This window comes from Protomyctophum bolini (genome assembly GCF_963924005.1).
Source record: "Protomyctophum bolini genome assembly, chromosome: 10".
NCBI lineage: Eukaryota > Metazoa > Chordata > Actinopteri > Myctophiformes > Myctophidae > Protomyctophum > Protomyctophum bolini.
In genome coordinates this window covers 10,927,545-10,945,304 of record NC_137871.1, presented here as the reverse complement: position 1 = coordinate 10,945,304, position 17,760 = coordinate 10,927,545, and the positions used below count along the sequence as shown (strand labels likewise).

At 41.0% G+C, this 17,760-nt stretch overlaps 1 protein-coding gene across 1 annotated transcript; it reads left to right on the top strand.

Annotated features, from left to right (window-relative positions):
* Positions 1-6,148: 6,148 nt before the first annotated feature.
* LOC308322148 (homeobox protein EMX1-like) lies at positions 6,149-15,176 on the top strand (the record flags this gene model as incomplete). Its single annotated transcript, XM_080773342.1, has 3 exons — positions 6,149-6,596; positions 12,552-12,736; positions 15,009-15,176. 3 exons carry the CDS (start codon positions 6,149-6,151, stop codon positions 15,174-15,176), a joined length of 801 nt encoding a protein of 266 aa, XP_080629468.1.
* Positions 15,177-17,760: the final 2,584 nt, after the last annotated feature.

Below are 17,760 nucleotides of genomic sequence, written 5' to 3'. Positions count from 1 at the left end.
AATGGGCCACAAGAGGGCGTTAGAACTTAGCCATACATTTTTCATGCTCGGGTGGCTATTTTGGATGACGTCATCCAAGCGCGCAACGGCTGCAGCATAGTGATCGATCACGACACAACTGAAATCAATATGTTGACAAAGAAAATTGCCAATAAATGCGTTAGTCGTTCAGATTGAGGCCTGTAGACAACGAAGCAAAATTTGTCAAGATAAACCCAGTCAGGATATTGTTTCAGTTATCCGGGCTTCAGTGAACACTGAACAATCGCACGAACGGTGGTAAGTCAACCATGTTTGAACCCAATAGGCCATAGATTTATCTATTCGTCATAATTGTATCATAAAAGCCGGTAAACCACCCGGACGGGATTATGGTTAATTCATTGAACAAGCGGGACCCTCTTGTAAACAAGTGTAATGCTTTATGGTGTCGTGTCGTCCACTCAGTCACAGTTAACTTGAAATGTACTGTAATTCCTGTTAATAAATACTTCAATCGATCAATCATTCATATAAGAAGGCTAAATCACAGTTAGGCTTTATCAATGTTGGGAGATGTCTCCTCTGGTCCATAGCCTTACTGCTTTGATTCTGCCCTGCATTGCAGGCTATGGACCAGAGCTGGGGATGTCATTGTTTAAGTTCATTCAAATAATGTGAGGATCCTTCATCCTTGACATTTGAGTCTAGAAACTCTGTCCCACTGCTCAGTGTAGTGCCATGACTGCCAGTGCCCAGTTCTTAGTTTTAGTCTCCAGAGATAGGAAAAGTTGTGACAGGTTGGTCAGACTCATTATGCAGTTACTTTCTTCTCTTTATTATCATTTGGTGGCTTGTCTGAGGTATTACTAGTCTTCATTATCAGAGCCTTCCCCATTTGACGCTTAACACGTACACTTAAATTAAACAATATTTTTGGCAAGTTGCCATGGCATCACCCTGTGCCATCTATCTCCTGGCCTCTGGTACTCTTTATTTTATTTTTTTCCAGATCCCCTTAACTTATTATTATTATTATTGATAGCAGCAGTTGTATTGGTAAAGATCAAATGTATGTTTTTCTGCATCTGTCCTGTGTTCCTGTACTGCCTGAATTTCCCCTATACTATATAGGCCTGTATACCATTACCCACTTTGCCTAATGTGTGTCGCCTTGTATCTACTCTCATTGTACCCAGACCACAGGAACAACAATTTTGCTGAAGAGGCACTTCCTTTACTGTCACTATGGCTCCTCGCCGCAAATCAAATCCTGAAACGCGCAGAAAACAAGAAAGAGATAGAAAGCGTCAAGCTCGCATGGAAGAAACGACAGAGCATGCAAACCGTCGCCGGGCTGCACACAGACAAGCCGTGGCACAGCGGAGAGCGCAGGAAACGGAAGAGGACAAGCAGCGACGACGAGAGTTGCAGAGACAGCACGTCGCGAAGCGCAGAGCGAAGGCCGTGAAACAACATTTAGAGGCGCAAGCCGTAGAGCAGTATCTAGAACCATACACGGAAACATGTGACCAAGAGCACGCGGAAGCTGTAAACCGTCGCAGAGCTACGCAGAGACAAGCCGTGGCGCAGCGACGGGCGCAGGAAACGGAAGAGGACAAGCAGCAGCGCAGAGCGTTGCAGAGACAGCACGTCGCGAAGCGCAGAGCGAAGGCCGCGAAACATTTAGACCTGCAAGCCATGCAGCAGTCTCTACAACCATACACGGAAACGTGTGACCACGAGCACACGGAAGAAGAAACGACAGAAGCTGCAAACCGTCGCAGAGCTGCAAACAGACAAGCCGTGGCACAGCGACGGGCGCAGGAAACGGAAGAGGACAAGCAGCAACGCCGAGCGTTGCAGAGACAGCACGTCGCGAAGCGCAGAGCGAAGGCCGCGAAAGAACATTTAGAGGCGCAAGCCATGCAGCAGTCTCTAGAACCATACATAGAAACATGTGACCAAGAGCACACAGAGCACATTGGGGGGGGGAAAGTGCCCAAAGTTGTCTTGACAAAGATGGAACCTATACGTTGAAGTCATAGACTGTAAGGTTGAAGTCCAAATGTAATATTTGATCTAATAGGAACTGTTTGTTTTCATTAAATACATATTGTCACTGACTAGTACTAAAGTCAAATACACTCCAGTAATTTCTGAGCTTTTCAACTCCCATCTTTAAAATATTGTGATGTTATTACTCCCCACAGAATTGTTGGATGTCCAAGTACCCTGAGAACGATACTCTTAAGTCCTAACCACACCAAAGGGTGTGAAAAATGGGTTACAAAATCGTGGGATAAAACATAAAATGAAATAAAAGAATCATCCAAAAGAAGGCACCTCACCAGGCAGCATTTTAAGCTCCTCTGATAGGTATGCCCTGTCCCTTTCCTGCCTTAGTTTGAGTATTTGCATTTTCCATCTGATTGATTTGAGCCAATATGTCTGTCTAGTCTCGTCTGTCTGTTATAGTCTAAAATATATTAGGCCTTTCCCAACCTTAACTGGGTTATTCAGGACTCCATCTTTCCCCTAACCTTTAAAAGTTTTATGTCGTGGCTCTGTGTAGAGGATACCTTTGTATAACTTCAAGTCTGCTAGGTGCTATTACTTGTAATGTTTAGACAGTAGATAACACCTACTGTCTGTTATGCTTTGTTTTGTACAGTAGATGACTATAGTATGTGCCACTGATACTCTATGTTCTATTTACAGCGGATAACTTTCCTGTTCGAATACCAAACAACCCGCCCCTTTACCAACTTGCCCCGGGTGTAAAGCCGGCGGAACTGCGCGGCCTGGTATTCCTAAAGTAACCTAAGTAAATGATGCTAACGGTTAAGCCTAACCTTAACCTCAGTAGAACTATGCCTGAACCTAACCCTATACCTAAACTTAACCTCAGTAAAACTATGCCTAACCCTAAACTTATTTCTAACCTTATTCTCAGTAAAACAAAATAAAGAATACATGAACCGCGGCACAGAGGAATAATCGAGGGGCGAGATGGTTTAGGGGTGACTTTACCTGATACCTCCTGTTCTATATGCAGTATTAACAATGTTCCATGTTGCTGCACACAGCCAGACACTATTTTCTTTGAATTTTGTAGATTAGTTGATGTAACATTTGTATATAGTTTTCTTTTACAACGTTTTCAGATTTGTAGTGGATCTTTCTTCCACTTCCACTTGCAAAGGACTCGTCTGTGGGGCTGAGAAAATCCATTTAAAAAAGCAAGCGTTGACTGGTGACGCAAACATAATCAAGGAATTAATTATGCTTTGTGGATTACATGGCTGCCAGAAAAAATGCATAAAATGCATTTGCTTTCATGTATAATCTGGAATATTTGATTTTATGATGTGCTATTACATACTACACCATACTCATGCTTGTCTTCCAGCCAACTACAGGACCACAATGGAAATATGTTTCATACATTGCATAACCTGATAGATATTTAGGTAGCCTACTATGCATGTCTTTGTATTGTATTTTAATTACCAAAATAAAGTCACTGATTCACAGTTATTGTTCCGTTTAACTATTTTGGAGGCGTTCTAGCCCTCCTATATGCAGCTTTAATGTTTGTGTTGTCTGAACAAACATTAAAGATGCCATTGACAATTAATGAACAGAGAATGTCGGTGGGAACCCTTGGCCAAAAAGGGACCACCCTTCTTGATGATGTACGATGATTAGAGGGCCCCTCACTTCACAAGGGGGTGATTTTTTTAATTATCAACCTTGTGCCCCTATTTTATGTGAAAATAGCCAATCTGAAAGCTCATTCACAATGTGAGGGACCCAGGCACCCATACAAGATTTATGTAGTGCATTGCTTTTAATTAATCAAAATAAATAAGACTTTTTTTAAAATCTACAAGCGCACAAGGTGCCATGCATGCACATTGTGATACTTTGTCATAGACTGTAAAACATACTTTGTGAGCTTTTAGATATGCTCAAGTAATTGATGTATAGGGATGTGATGTTTATGGTATGTTAAACTATTTTTGCTATGGACACTATGGAACCCCTGGGGGTCCCCGGACCCCAGCCACTTTGAGGACCACTGGTCTAGACTAGAATTTACACAACAATGATGACAGTGCTGTCAAATAAATCTATGAAGCCATCAATGTCTATACTATAGAGTAGAGTCGACCCTATAGACTCTATAGGGTTGCCTAGGGTTGCCACTTGCCATTGAAAATTGCGGAAAGCGGAAATTGGGGAAATTCGAAATTGCGGAAATTGCAACACATTTAGCAGGGCACTGCAGGGAGTTGAACCCCGTTCCGGTAAACCAGAAGTACCAGTACCAGTGCCTTAGCTTTTGTGTATTCAACTATTTGGGTAACATGTGAGCTTTATCCTCTAATAATTAGAGGATAAAGCTCACATGTTACCCAAATAGTTGAATAGTTGAAGAGAAAAAAAATCCAGGCCCATGAATTAGAGTCTAATTCATGGGCCTGGATTTTTTTTCTCTAAAAATTCAAAAAACGATGGGCTATACGATGGGCTATAAACCCCGTACGATATGGGCTATAGAGCCCATGGTCCAAAATGATGAGAAACGAGGATAACTTTTTTTTCCAAAATTTCAAAAAACATGGGCTATAACCCATCGTTTTTGTCATTTCGTCATTTTTTTCAAATCCTCAAAAATGATGAAAAACGGCGCGCTATAGTATGCCGTATGTCAGTACAGCATCTTGCAATCGGTCTGGTCCACAAGACTCGATACACCACCAAGATACCCATGTACCTGTCTAGATACTTCCTTAGTATTAACGAAGTCCACACCCACAACACCAGAGGGAGTGCAACGAACAATGTACAACCCAGATTCGGCACAAACAAGGGACTACATTATTTTCGCTCAATCAATCAATGCCTCACTTGTAGGCAACCCATAGTCATTTAATTAGAAGAAATGCCAGTGGACTACTTCCAAACTATAGTCTCAAATCTCTGTCATCAACAGGGCGAGATAGCTTTGAAAACCTTCATGAGCATGGAATAATACAATTATAAACAAGTTTAATAATAATACTAATACAATAGAAGTAGCCTATATAGTGGGAGTCCCATCCCATGCTTGTCTCTTAGGGTTCCTTCGCTTAAAAAACGTTGCAGACCCCTGAACTAGACCATCACACTCACCATGGTGGTAGTCTCTCGACTGCACTGCTCACTCGCTGTTTTTCCTTTTTTTGGCCAATGGGTTCCCAGATTGCGTTCAAGTTTAGGGCTCATTTCTATGTATTTCCCAGAGCTCTGTTGTAATTCCCCACAATGACCGCACGAGGACAGAAGAGGACAAGTCAAGTGAAATGAACATTCCCGTGAAATGAACATTTCCTCCCAACAATTCCCATCAATGCTATTATGCTAACATCAATAAACTAAAGAAGAATATAATTAAACACACACACACACACACACACACACACACACACACACACACACACACACACGCGCGCGCGCATTTGTGTATGGTTCAATCTTCAATGAGATTAAACTTGTTTTTTTTTCTCCTTCTCTTTCTTTATACAAGTTATTAAAATCTTTAAAATGCGTCTGCGCATGCTCACTATAGCACTCTTTTGTTATTGTGGGTGGGCGGGGCTCGGGGCAGGTGTTGAGTCGCTCGAGCTGTCTGCTGTCAGAGAAGGCTACTGATCCTCACATCAATAACTAGCCTGCACTGGCTGGTCGCGAGCATTTAGTGACTTCAAAACTAATTAACTACTAATTAGCTTTTTATGACAACTGGAGGATGAAACTATAGGCTGATGAAATAGAAGAGGAGCCTTCTAATTATTAGGTTCATGCTTCGCGGAGTTCTTGAGGAAATGTAATGATACAAAAATAATAATTAAAACATTACCGGCCGCTACTATTGTGAGAACCAGCTGGTTAGCTACGACATTCATTGATTTATTACGAGACTGACATTAGTTATTAGAGTAGCCTAATAATAACTACGGCACAATTAGGCTAGGTGGAACTTGGAGTTAATATGGATTTTTCACCTGGGAAATTATTAAAGAATCAGAGATTGTACTTGTAGAGACTTTTTTGACGGACAGACTGGATTTGACTAGCCTCATCACCACCATTATCACCACCATCACCATCAATCATCAGAATGTTCCGACAGGGAAACAACAAGTGTTTCACCATCGAGTCTCTGGTGGCTAAAGAGCCCAGCATCGGGTCTTCGAACCCGGCCACAGCCTGCTGCACCGGCCCAGCCGGAGGAGGAGGAGGAGGAGGAGGAGGAGGAGGAGACGACCCCATCAGACCCACCGCCCTGCGGTTCGGGGAGCTGGGCTCTTGCTTCGGGACCACCACGACCACCGGCGGCACCGGCAGGTCTCTGTACGGGCCGCCGGGGGCCGCAGCCGGGCTGGAGCACATCATCACCCCGGCAGCCTACCACCGAGAGCCGCCCGGCGCACATCATCATCATCATCATCATCAGGTCCACATCCCGGCGCACGCCTTCTTCACCTCCGCCGCCAACCAAAGAGACGCGTTTAGTTTCTACCCCTGGGTGCTGCGGAACCGATACCTGCACGGGCACCGCTTCCAGGGTGAGAGACACTTATCGATCCGTTGATTGTTGTTTTGTTGTTTCTCAATGTTGGGTTCCAGCCACCAGCCAGGGGGGGGGGGGGGGGGGTCCTTGTGGGCCTATAACCAATAATGAACCCTTTATAACGAGGAACCACATAATGAACACTTTCGTAGCAGATTTGTAGGCTACATTATCGGGGTTAAATGAGGATTTTACAGCGTATACGTTGGGATAAAAAAAAAAAGAGAGGGTGCTTTCGTGTAAAAGAAACCGGGGGTCCTTGAAATGGAAAAGGCTGCATGGGAATCCCTTATCTTGTATTTTTAGTCTGTTATCTGAACTTGAACGAGATGTGATTTGTATAGCCTATAAACCAAGGGGTCCATGATTTGTTTACATTTGTTACAGTCTCGCTCTGCGTTAATGGATTATGAACTATACATTACATTTTCATGGATATAGGCGACTTAGAGGAGATTTATGTTATTGATCTATAGATTTTAGGCCTAGCCTACTGAAACTGTCCGAGCAGCGCATAGTATATATAGCATAATATACATAGATATGCCTATACGAACGATATCGGTCTTCATTTATCTGGTGTGTTGAACCACGTTGATTTTGATATTTGCTGATTGAATTTAGGTTATGATTCTCAATCTTGTAAAAACACTTATTATCGTAAAACGTATATTCGTTGCATCGTTGGCACGCAGCATTTATTCCATTATGAAACAGGCCTAACCAAATCCATATACACATTCACCGTAAAATGAACATAAAAACAATCGTAAATTATTTATACTTAAAATGTATGATTTCACCATGAAAACAAAGACAATTTCGGATTTCCTCGTTTGTAATGAATTAAATTTTTGTTTTTGGAAAGAAACAAACGCACAAAAAGCGAATTTCTCTGCAGATTAACCTATATTTTTAACACGGATTAACTGCAAAGAAATAACGGCTTTATTTTGTGCAAAATATATAAAAAAGTAAAGCTACAGTTTAGCCTATATGTTTGGTTGGTATACCCTATATACTTATCTGAAAATATAATTTGATAGAGTAGGCTTATTATATAAAATATCTATGGATAGACAGACAAAATAATCTGATTACCTATATTATAACAAACAACCTACACGCATGTGAAATAGAAAATTAGAAAGTAGACAATGCTTTTTCTTAAAATATAATTTAGTAAGTTATTTGTCCCAAAGTGAGTTGTGAGAAACAGCCGTTCCATAATAAGATATTTCAGTTCACGCGGGGATTCATTAACATTCAATTAAACATACAAGGGTCAGTGAAATACAGTGAAATAAACAGAATAAAACATAATAAAAATAGGCTACAGTCAGAGGACATATAAATCCCCCTGAGACGTCAAAGAAACAATTCATTTCGTATAGGCCCTATATTCTCCGTAGTCAAGTTGTAGGCCAACTACTAGCCTATTGCTACTATACGGTTTGCGAAACCCGACCTAAACCAATAAAACACGGCCATTAAAGGACTTGAAACAAGGCATACGTATTAAGTAAGATAACAAGTTTGTTGTTTTTTACTATAGCCTACACCGCTGCTATGCATTTTGTTTAATTATCATTCATAATCAAATTATTGATGACTGTTCTCTTTTTGTCACATTGGATTTCGTTGACATTTCAGATGTTTTATTTTATTTTAGACAAAAAGACCAGATTAAAAAAAGGGTAAACATGTCACTGTGCTAATTGATAATGATCAAAAACAGAAAGTTTATGCTATTGATATTTGGTGCATTTAATTTATAATAATAGGAAATTACAATATATATAATTGTTATATATGATGAATATAACAATGTTTAATATTAGCCTACTAATATTTACAGTTGTATAAAAATAAATTAGTTATTTAACAGCCTAATGCAATATTAGTTTGAACATGTTTTTAAAAAAATGTTTAAAACATGTTTTATCTATATCTCTAGTCTAGACCCTATCCGTATTTGTCTCTCCTCTCTCCTTCTCTCCTCTCCTTATCTCCTCTCCCTCCCCTTCCATATCAACTGTCCATGAGACAATTAAGGCACATTAAACATATATAGATATAACATGTCAGGTTTATACGTTCAGCCCATGGTTAAAGACCTTTAGTTTTGAAATAATAATAATATCAGAACGCTATACATATAGGCCGCTATAAATCCTCGTGAATATATACCTTGTTTATTGTTACAGATAGACCGAAACATTGTTGGATACTGAACAGTTCACTTTTACATTAAACTGAAACAGGATATAAGAATCCAGCTCATTTTTACTTTAGACTGAAATGGGGTTGGAACCCGCAGTTCATTTTTACATTACCGGTAATCTGGAATGGGTTGGATAGAGCAGTGGTTCCCAAACTTTTCAGGTTTGCCCAGGATTACGGGACCCAAACTATATTGAAAATTGCAGATCTACAAGCTTTGGATACTCACGCTTCAAGCTTGTATACACTATTTTCACGACCTAATTATTATCATTTTCATTTATGGAATTTCTATAGGGGAAAATGATTTGTGGTCTATGACCCACTGTTTGGAAAAGAGAACACAGTTCCTTTTTACACAGGGAAGGATATAGAACCCTGTTCCTTTTTACACATGCAGGGAATTAAGGATATAGAACCCTGTTCCTTTTTACACAGGGAATTAAGGATATAGAACCCTGTTCCTTTTTACACAGGGAATTAAGGATATAGAACCCTGTTCCATTTTACACATGCAGGGAATTAAGGATATAGAACCCTGTTCCTTTTTACATTAGACTGAAACAGGGAAGGATATAGAACCCTGTTCCTTTTTACACAGGGAAGGATATAGAACCCTGTTCCTTTTTACACATGCAGGGAATTAAGGATATAGAACCCTGTTCCTTTTTACACAGGGAATTAAGGGTATAGAACCCTGTTCCTTTTTTACACATGCAGGGAATTAAGGATATAGAACCCTGTTCCATTTTACACAGGGAAGGATATAGAACCCTGTCCCATTTTACACAGGGAAGGATATAGAACCCTGTTCCATTTTACACAGGGAAGGATATAGAACCCTGTCCCATTTTACACAGGGAAGGATATAGAACCCTGTTCCTTTTTACACAGGGAAGGATATAGAACCCTGTTCCAGTTTACACAGGGAAGGATATAGAACCCTGTTCATTTTTACATTAGACTGAAACAGGGAAGGATAATACAGAAGAATCCCTCATGGGGGGGGGGGGGGGGGGGGGGGGAACTGACAAACTGCTTCACTTCACACAGCGTTCTGACACATCAGCCAACCAGCTTCCTTCCTATGAGTAACACTGATTCATCAGCTGGTTTACATTCTGTTGCACAAGCAAAGTGAGAAAACGGCAGTCATAAATGGGAAATGAATCAATAATTTGTGGTGGTGAGATAATACAATAACTAATATGCTATGGGCCTTTATAGTGCCACTGTCCATGCTGATGCTATAACACTGATGCATATATACTGTCTGCAGGCCTACTATCATTTGTGCCAACCATCCACAGACACAGTCATGTGTAGTATACTATAAGCATCATCTCCTTCTGTTATCACCTGTATGTAAAGTCAATGTTGACTTAATTTGAACCGTTGCAGTGTTCTGTTATGCTTTTCACTGCACAGTGACAGTCAGCAACGTCACAAACTAGGATAATTGCCAACTTGACATATTACAAAGTATTTCTCTTTCTTTCTTTCTTTCTTTCTTTCTTTAATTTATTCTTATTTTCATTTTTCAGTCTTAATATTTAAGGAACATTTGAGACATGCAAGCTGCAGCCCAATATATCTGGGAGCTGCGCTGCCCAGTACAACCACAGTGTTTTGATCATTGAGAGTTGACCATGCAGTACAACCACAGTATTCTACTGTTGGTCATTGAGCAGTTTTAATGAAGCAGGTGAGTGTTGGCAACTGATGCCTTGCTCAATGGCACCACAACAGTAGGTGGGAAGATAGAAGGCATTCATAATGCATAATCCCCCCCCCCCCCAGTGTTTCTGAACTGGTTTGGGGGGATTTGAGCCAATAATCGTGTGACGAGGATCATTCACCTGCTCAAAGTGGATGCCGTGGCAACCTAGCGTGCCTTGACGCAAGTCCAGGGGTCCCTCAGAGAATAGTTGGATATTTGAAAATGTATCAATGTCACTTGTGCTTTCTGTTTCAGTCAACAGTATACCAGTCTCTTCACCAAATATAGCAGATCTACAAGCTCAGAACACGCCACGTTGTGACACGTTGTGAGCTTGTATAGGTCAGCTATTTTTGGTGAATGTTCACCCCCAGAATATAGGGATGGCTGAGGTTTAAGTGGTTAAACACCAAGTATAATGGAAACTGATATTCTCTCATTTGATGCTGTAAACTAAGTAACAATGCAAAGTTATATAGTTACAGGGGTGACCTGTGCCAAATATGTTTGAGAAACCCATGACCAATAGGTCAGTCCAACGAGACGGGAGCCGCACTGTGTCGACTTGAACCTTTTGCATGTGAATACAGATCCTGTACAACAGTTCATCAGTCAGGCGTCCTACAGCCAGACCAGACCACACGGTTCAGGGCTGAAGCAGGCTTCTTTGCGTGTGCGTGTCTGCGGTGGGCCGTTTTCTCCGTCTCTTTTCAAAAGTGCCTCGCAACTTTCCATAAGGCGGTTCAAAATAATTCCTGGATCTATTTGCTTATGTAAAATATTTTTGTAACTTTACGTGCAATTTTAATAAACCGTCAAAAAAGGCGGTGGCCCCAGGGTCCCATGTTGTCACCGTGTGGCTTTGAGACGGTCACGGGACACAATGAGAGCGGAGAGTAAACTTCGTTGCACTATTGTCTGGGTTTGAATAAAATCCGAGGCATCTATGAGATTTGGATTTGTTTAATTGCACATCAATTCACCTGACAAACAAATGGACTTTGCATTTTGCCAAGCGTGACGCATTGATCTGTGATGGTCGTTAACTGATGGACTCGTATTTACATTTAAATGTATATTTCCAAATGTATATCCAAATGAGGCTCCTTATATGTCACATGGAAGGGAATGGTATATACATTTGTTTTAGTCCTAATTCATTGTGTAGTGCTGTGGTGCAGTGGTTATAGTGAGCAGACCTTGGGACATCTTAGAGAGGAACATAGAAGACTTGTCATTGATGCTCTTCCTAATGGCAGGCGTTAGATTATTGTCCAATTAGATGGTTTGTTTTTGTACTTTTTAAATAAAGTTTGATGTAGTTCTACGGTGTTATCGAGTGCAAAAAAACGGGGAAAGCGTAATCGATACTTCGATTGAGTATACCAAATTCTATAGATGTCTGTAGGTTCTTATGCATATATTCTCCGATTTAGATCCTGAAAAATAACAGTTTTGAGACTCCCTCATGGAACCCCCTCAAGTATGTATATATATGATCTACAAAGTTGAATGGTTTCTTTACAAATGTATATACCGCCAACGCCCTTGTCTGACTGGATTTACATTCTGGCTGTCCTGAAATCCATTTTCAAAATGGAGAACCAGATCATCTGCAAAAATCCAAGCAGAGCAGAGAGCCCATGTGCTTTGAGCCGTTAGTTATGTTGTAGTTGTCGTACGCACGCACACACACACACACACACACACACAGCATGCTTCCAATGACAGTATGTTACGATTTCATAGGACAAATTATAATATCATGTTGCTTCATTTGGACTTGTGTCATTCTATAGTCTCTGACATGTAGCTATGTTATGGCTACTCAAAGCGCAGGAGAAAGACCGTTGCTTTGATAGCCTATAGTAGCCTATTTGATAAACATGTCATTGATTGGACACAGACTTGACGAGTACATCTTAACTTAAGTCGTACGTAAAACAGGAATAAATACGGGATTTGTCACCCCTACCCTCTCTCTCTCTCTCTCCCCCCCTCCTCCAGGAGATGACAGTAGTCCAGAGAACCTGTTACTTCATGGTCCATTTTGCAGGAAACCAAAGCGGATCAGAACAGCGTTCTCTCCGTCTCAGCTGCTCCGACTGGAACGGGCCTTTGAGAAAAACCATTATGTTGTGGGAACGGAAAGAAAACAACTGGCCTCCACTCTCTGTCTCACTGAAACACAAGTAAGACACACACGAAACACATAAATATAGACAGGCAGTGCCGTCCAAGGCCTGACTCACACGTGTGCACAACAGATTTATGTATAGCTGATGCATGAGACCTATTGACTGATGCAAGCTCGCAATGCATTTCCAATGGGAGTCACATGGTTTGACACAACATTTGTGTTGTATGAGGGGGAGGGGGGGGCAGTCGAAACACAGCCGAAAGCCATACAACTAAAATGTTGTGTCAAACCATGTGACTTCCATTGGAAATGCATTGGGAGCTTGCATCAGTAAACAAGTCTCATACATCCAGCATGCATCAATGTTGTATTCTAGATCGAAAGGTGTGAGTGAAGCCTAAGAAAGAAAGAAAGAAAGAAAGCGCAATAATCTTATGTGGCATGTTGTATCACGTTATTCTAGAGAGATGGATGATGGATGGATGACTGAGTCACATGTCTTTCTAATCAAACCTGCTGTTTATCATCTGGTTGTCACAATAACGTACATGCCAATTTAAAGCAATGATGCAATTGGTGACGATTATATTCATGAGCTAATTTCACAACCAATGAACCAACTAGCCAACCAATTAATCAATGAATCAGGCACTCAAGATAATATGACTCAGATATTCTCTTTTATGCTTTTCTGTTCCGAGTGAGCGTTCTAGTCTCTTCTCTTCTATTCTCTGCTCTTCTGATCGACTTGAGACCAGCGGTGTAAAAAGTAACTAAGTACATTTATTCAACTAAATAAGTACAATTTCAAATGCAGATAAGCTTCACATCACGGGTTAAGTCCGAAATCGGAGTAGCCTAGTTCTCCCACCACTGCTTGACAGCCACTGTCGAGGTACAATGGCTGTCAGTTATACACTGGCTTTTAACAACCTGAAAAGGAAATGTGATCTGTAGTGAAGACGTCAGGCAGGCCGCAGTAAATCATTACCTCGAGCAACGCAGTCATCTCAGACGGTTTCAAGATGATTTACAGACAAAAAGTGATTACATGAATCTCTAGAATCTCTTGAATCTTAAAGAAACATTCCATGTACAACTACTGTGGAGACCTGCCCTAACCTGTCTGTATCGATGTGTAGATAGATAGATAGATAGATAGATAGATAGATAGATAGATAGATAGATAGATAGATAGACATCTATAGACAGACAGACAGACACAGACAGACAAAATTTGTCTTTTTTTTCTAAGCCTGCCAAATCACAAACCAATGGATATGGATACAAATTTGATTTATGTCATGAGCAGAGTAATACAACCCATAGACTAAATCTGAGATTCAGAGTGTGTGTGCATGTGTGTGTTCCTGAACTTGGCCATTTATATTAGGGACACATTTCAAATGTAAAGTGTTTTCCTATGTTCAACCGTTTTTCAATAATGTAGTGTGGCAAAAATACGCTGTCTTCAGTGTATTTCTGTGTGAAATGTTGAAATCGCAAAAGGTTAGTGTTACAGTAGGGGTGTGTGTGTGTGTGTGTGTGTGTGTGTGTGCGTGCGTTCGCTGCTCAGGATAATACTAATAATAAATAATATTTATTTATGATTCATCATTGGCTCACTTAGTTAATTGTGATGTTCTATTGGTTAGTTTAGGACACACGTCCGCAAGCTTGATGACGTCAGCGATCGTGTTGAACAACACAGATACAAAGCGACAAATATGCTGTGTATCTTTGCATCTGTTCGTGTGAACGCACCATATGGGTGGATCCTTTTGGAGCCCTGGTGGTCCGCAGACCCAAACGTCGAGAACCGGTGCTGTGGTTCAGTGGTTCCCAAACATGTCAAGGGCCCCCAAATTGACACTAATTAGCCCCCCATTTGAAAGGATATACCAAGGACCCCCATAAGAGAAGATTTATTTTATGGCTCTAGCAGTGATATTTTCAACCCATTTCATTTCAAGGACCCCCAGTTTGACTGGGGGACCCCCATTTAATGGCATTCCTATCTCTGGGACCCCCCAATTTATATTGTAAAAGCAATCTGAGATGAGACAAATGGAACCAAATGGACCATTTGTCCACTCTCAGAGTTACAGACCCATAAGGGTCCATTTGGTTCCAAACTATCATTTAGCTGGGGACCCCCTGGAACTCCATCAAGGACCCCTGGGGGTCCCCGGACCCCACTTTGGGAACCACTGCTGTAGTTATTGTTTATACTGTACTATAAAAGCTTCACATAGCATGCTGTGTGAGTAAAGGTGGTTGTTTCTATTATATTAACTCTATGTCCTCCATCCTGTGCCTTATAGGTGAAGGTCTGGTTCCAGAACCGCAGGACTAAACATAAACGTCAGAAGTTGGAAGAGGAGAGCCCCGAACACGGCAAGAGAAAAGGAAGCCAGCACATGAATCGCTGGAGAGTCGCTACACAACAGAGCAACAGCCCTGAGCAGATAGACATTATGTCCGAAGACTAGAGACGTGCGCACGCACGCACGCACGCACGCACACGCACGCACGCCCAAGCCTCTCTCTCTCAAGTCCTAAAGATTGTAAAACGTATATTTGGCGAAGTTTCTATTTTGCGAACTTGCGTAACTAGAATTTATTTAAGCTCTATATTCCAATAGATCATAACGAATGCCAGACGACTCGACCCTTTACCAACTCGCCCCCGCGGAATGTGTTGATGTAGTTAACAGTTAATTTAGTATTTCCCTCCCCTCTCTGAAATCTGAAAATGTCTTGTATACAGATTTATTTGATTGTATAGTAGTCGATCTCTATACTAAAATTAAGAAAGAATAACATGAGGCAAGAGACGTTGACTGCTTAATTAAGTTAATTTAGTACCTTCTATGAGTTAAACTATACACATTTCTTCCATGCAGCCCATGTTTTGTGATGGCATCATCATGCTATTATGCCCGTGGATATACAGAGTGAACTTAACAATGATAAATTAATATGATAATACCTTTTATATAATCACCAACATGAATTATGTTTGTTATTTACAGCTAGGTAGAGTAGTGGGGCGAGATGGAAAAGGGGCGACTGTACCTGTTACCGATCATAGCATATTGCATTGCAACTTGTTGTTGGCTTGTAGATGGGCAATTTCTTCAAATAATTAGGGCTCTTGCACGCACGCACACACACACACACACGCACACACGCAGGTTTAACAGACGTTAATCAGGGAAAGCAAAGGAGCAGTAGGGCATCATTAAATGTATAAAAGCACATGAAATAATGAAAAACAAAAAAGACTGAAGACACGTTTGGAGGAAACGATGGTCTGTGAGTTGACGTGGCTGAACAGAGTTATGCCAACTATCACAAAATGTTTTGACTGACTGGCCGACTTTCAGAGACTGCCGTTGAAACGGTTCTACAACTCACACTGTTGAATGTGTCGAAACACTGGAAAGTCTTCTTAGAGACACGGGTAGCTAACAACCATTTCCGTTTGCTCAACGGAACAAAAGGACTTTCATATGGAGTGCCTGCTGCGTTTTGTGACTGAAATCACAAACGGTTTGTTTATAAGAAGATGGGAATAAACATAAACGTGATTTGATTTGAGCTGGAATTCATTGGTCATCTTACAGAGACAAACCCACAGCAAACACATAAACCTATGGTACAGTTACAGTATGTTAATGTAGTATAACGTACATCTGCAGTGGTCGGAGGTGCACGTCTCCCTACTCTTCCATTGAGAAATAGACCCTGATGTTACGTAGGACACTCCTACCGGTTGACAAGTAGTACTGCCTGAAGCTCATGAGCTCAATATCTCCTTTGGCCAAGCGAAGATTCTGTCTTGGCCGTGCAGTATGTTTGGTCTTCCATATACGTGAGACCTGGGTCTGAGTCTCGGGCAGGACATAAAACCTCTAGATTGCAGCTTTAACTGAACATTAAGTGGGACAGTTTATCCTGACGGGTTGTCTCTGTAAGACAGACGTTGCTGTTTTGTCTTTGTAGGACACTGAAGAGACACTTTGTTTTTAGGGCAAATCTAAACACCTAAAACTTGCCTCTCTGACGTCTACACAGTGCTTTCAAATCCTTCTTCCCTTAAATGTAGGTATTTATGTAAATGATTTCAAAAGTATTCTATGCATCTGATGAATATAATGTGTTGGTTTCTTGTGCCACCCTCCTCAACCCCGACCTGTCTTTCATTCCTTTAATAGTCTGTCTTTCTGGAATGTTTCTACAAGAAAAATAAGAATTACCTCATACAAATATAATTTACAGCATACGTTCCGGATAACACGTCTCCATACAGTATGTACTGTACATGTAGCACTTCTTAGTGAAATCTATTTTTTCATTGCTTTAAAGACATTCGGGTTATAATGCACTATGTGTCATTTTACGCTTGAAAAGGAAATGTCCTAATTTGTGTTTTTATTTGAAAAATAAACAGTTTTTCCTCATGTTGGTGTTAATTTTTTACTTAAAAAAAAATACACCTGATTTTGCATATTGTGAACTAGATCTCCGGATACATCTTGGTCAAATGACCCCAGAGATATTGTGTACCGATTTGTGTGAGTTTTAGACAAAATCTGTAGGAGTAGTAGGCTATAGTAAAGTGTTTTGAAGGAAACATAGCGGGAAAATCTTGTCCGCCACAAATGGCCGGGGCCTATATCCAAAGTTTAAGGCAACACTGAACCTTTTTTGCCTGGTGACCATCCCCCCCCCCTCCTCCTGCACGATAACATGCACACATTGAACAAATGCTTGTTGTGTATGTATGTGTGCACACATACCGACTGAGACTGCTATTAAAATAGGCTAACTACATTAGTCAATAGTTGTGGCTTTATTGTAGGTGACTTTTCCTATAACCGGGGTTTTGTTTTGATACGAGGAGTAATATTTACTATCGAGTTGAACCGCGCGCATCCGAGAGGAAAGTATAATATGCACGTTTTGTCTTCACACCAGTAGCCAATGGTATTGGCCAATTTGGCCATGCAGTTCAGCCTCTTAGCGTGAACACTCAAAGGTGAAGCATTTGTGTGCCAGAACCTCAGAAGA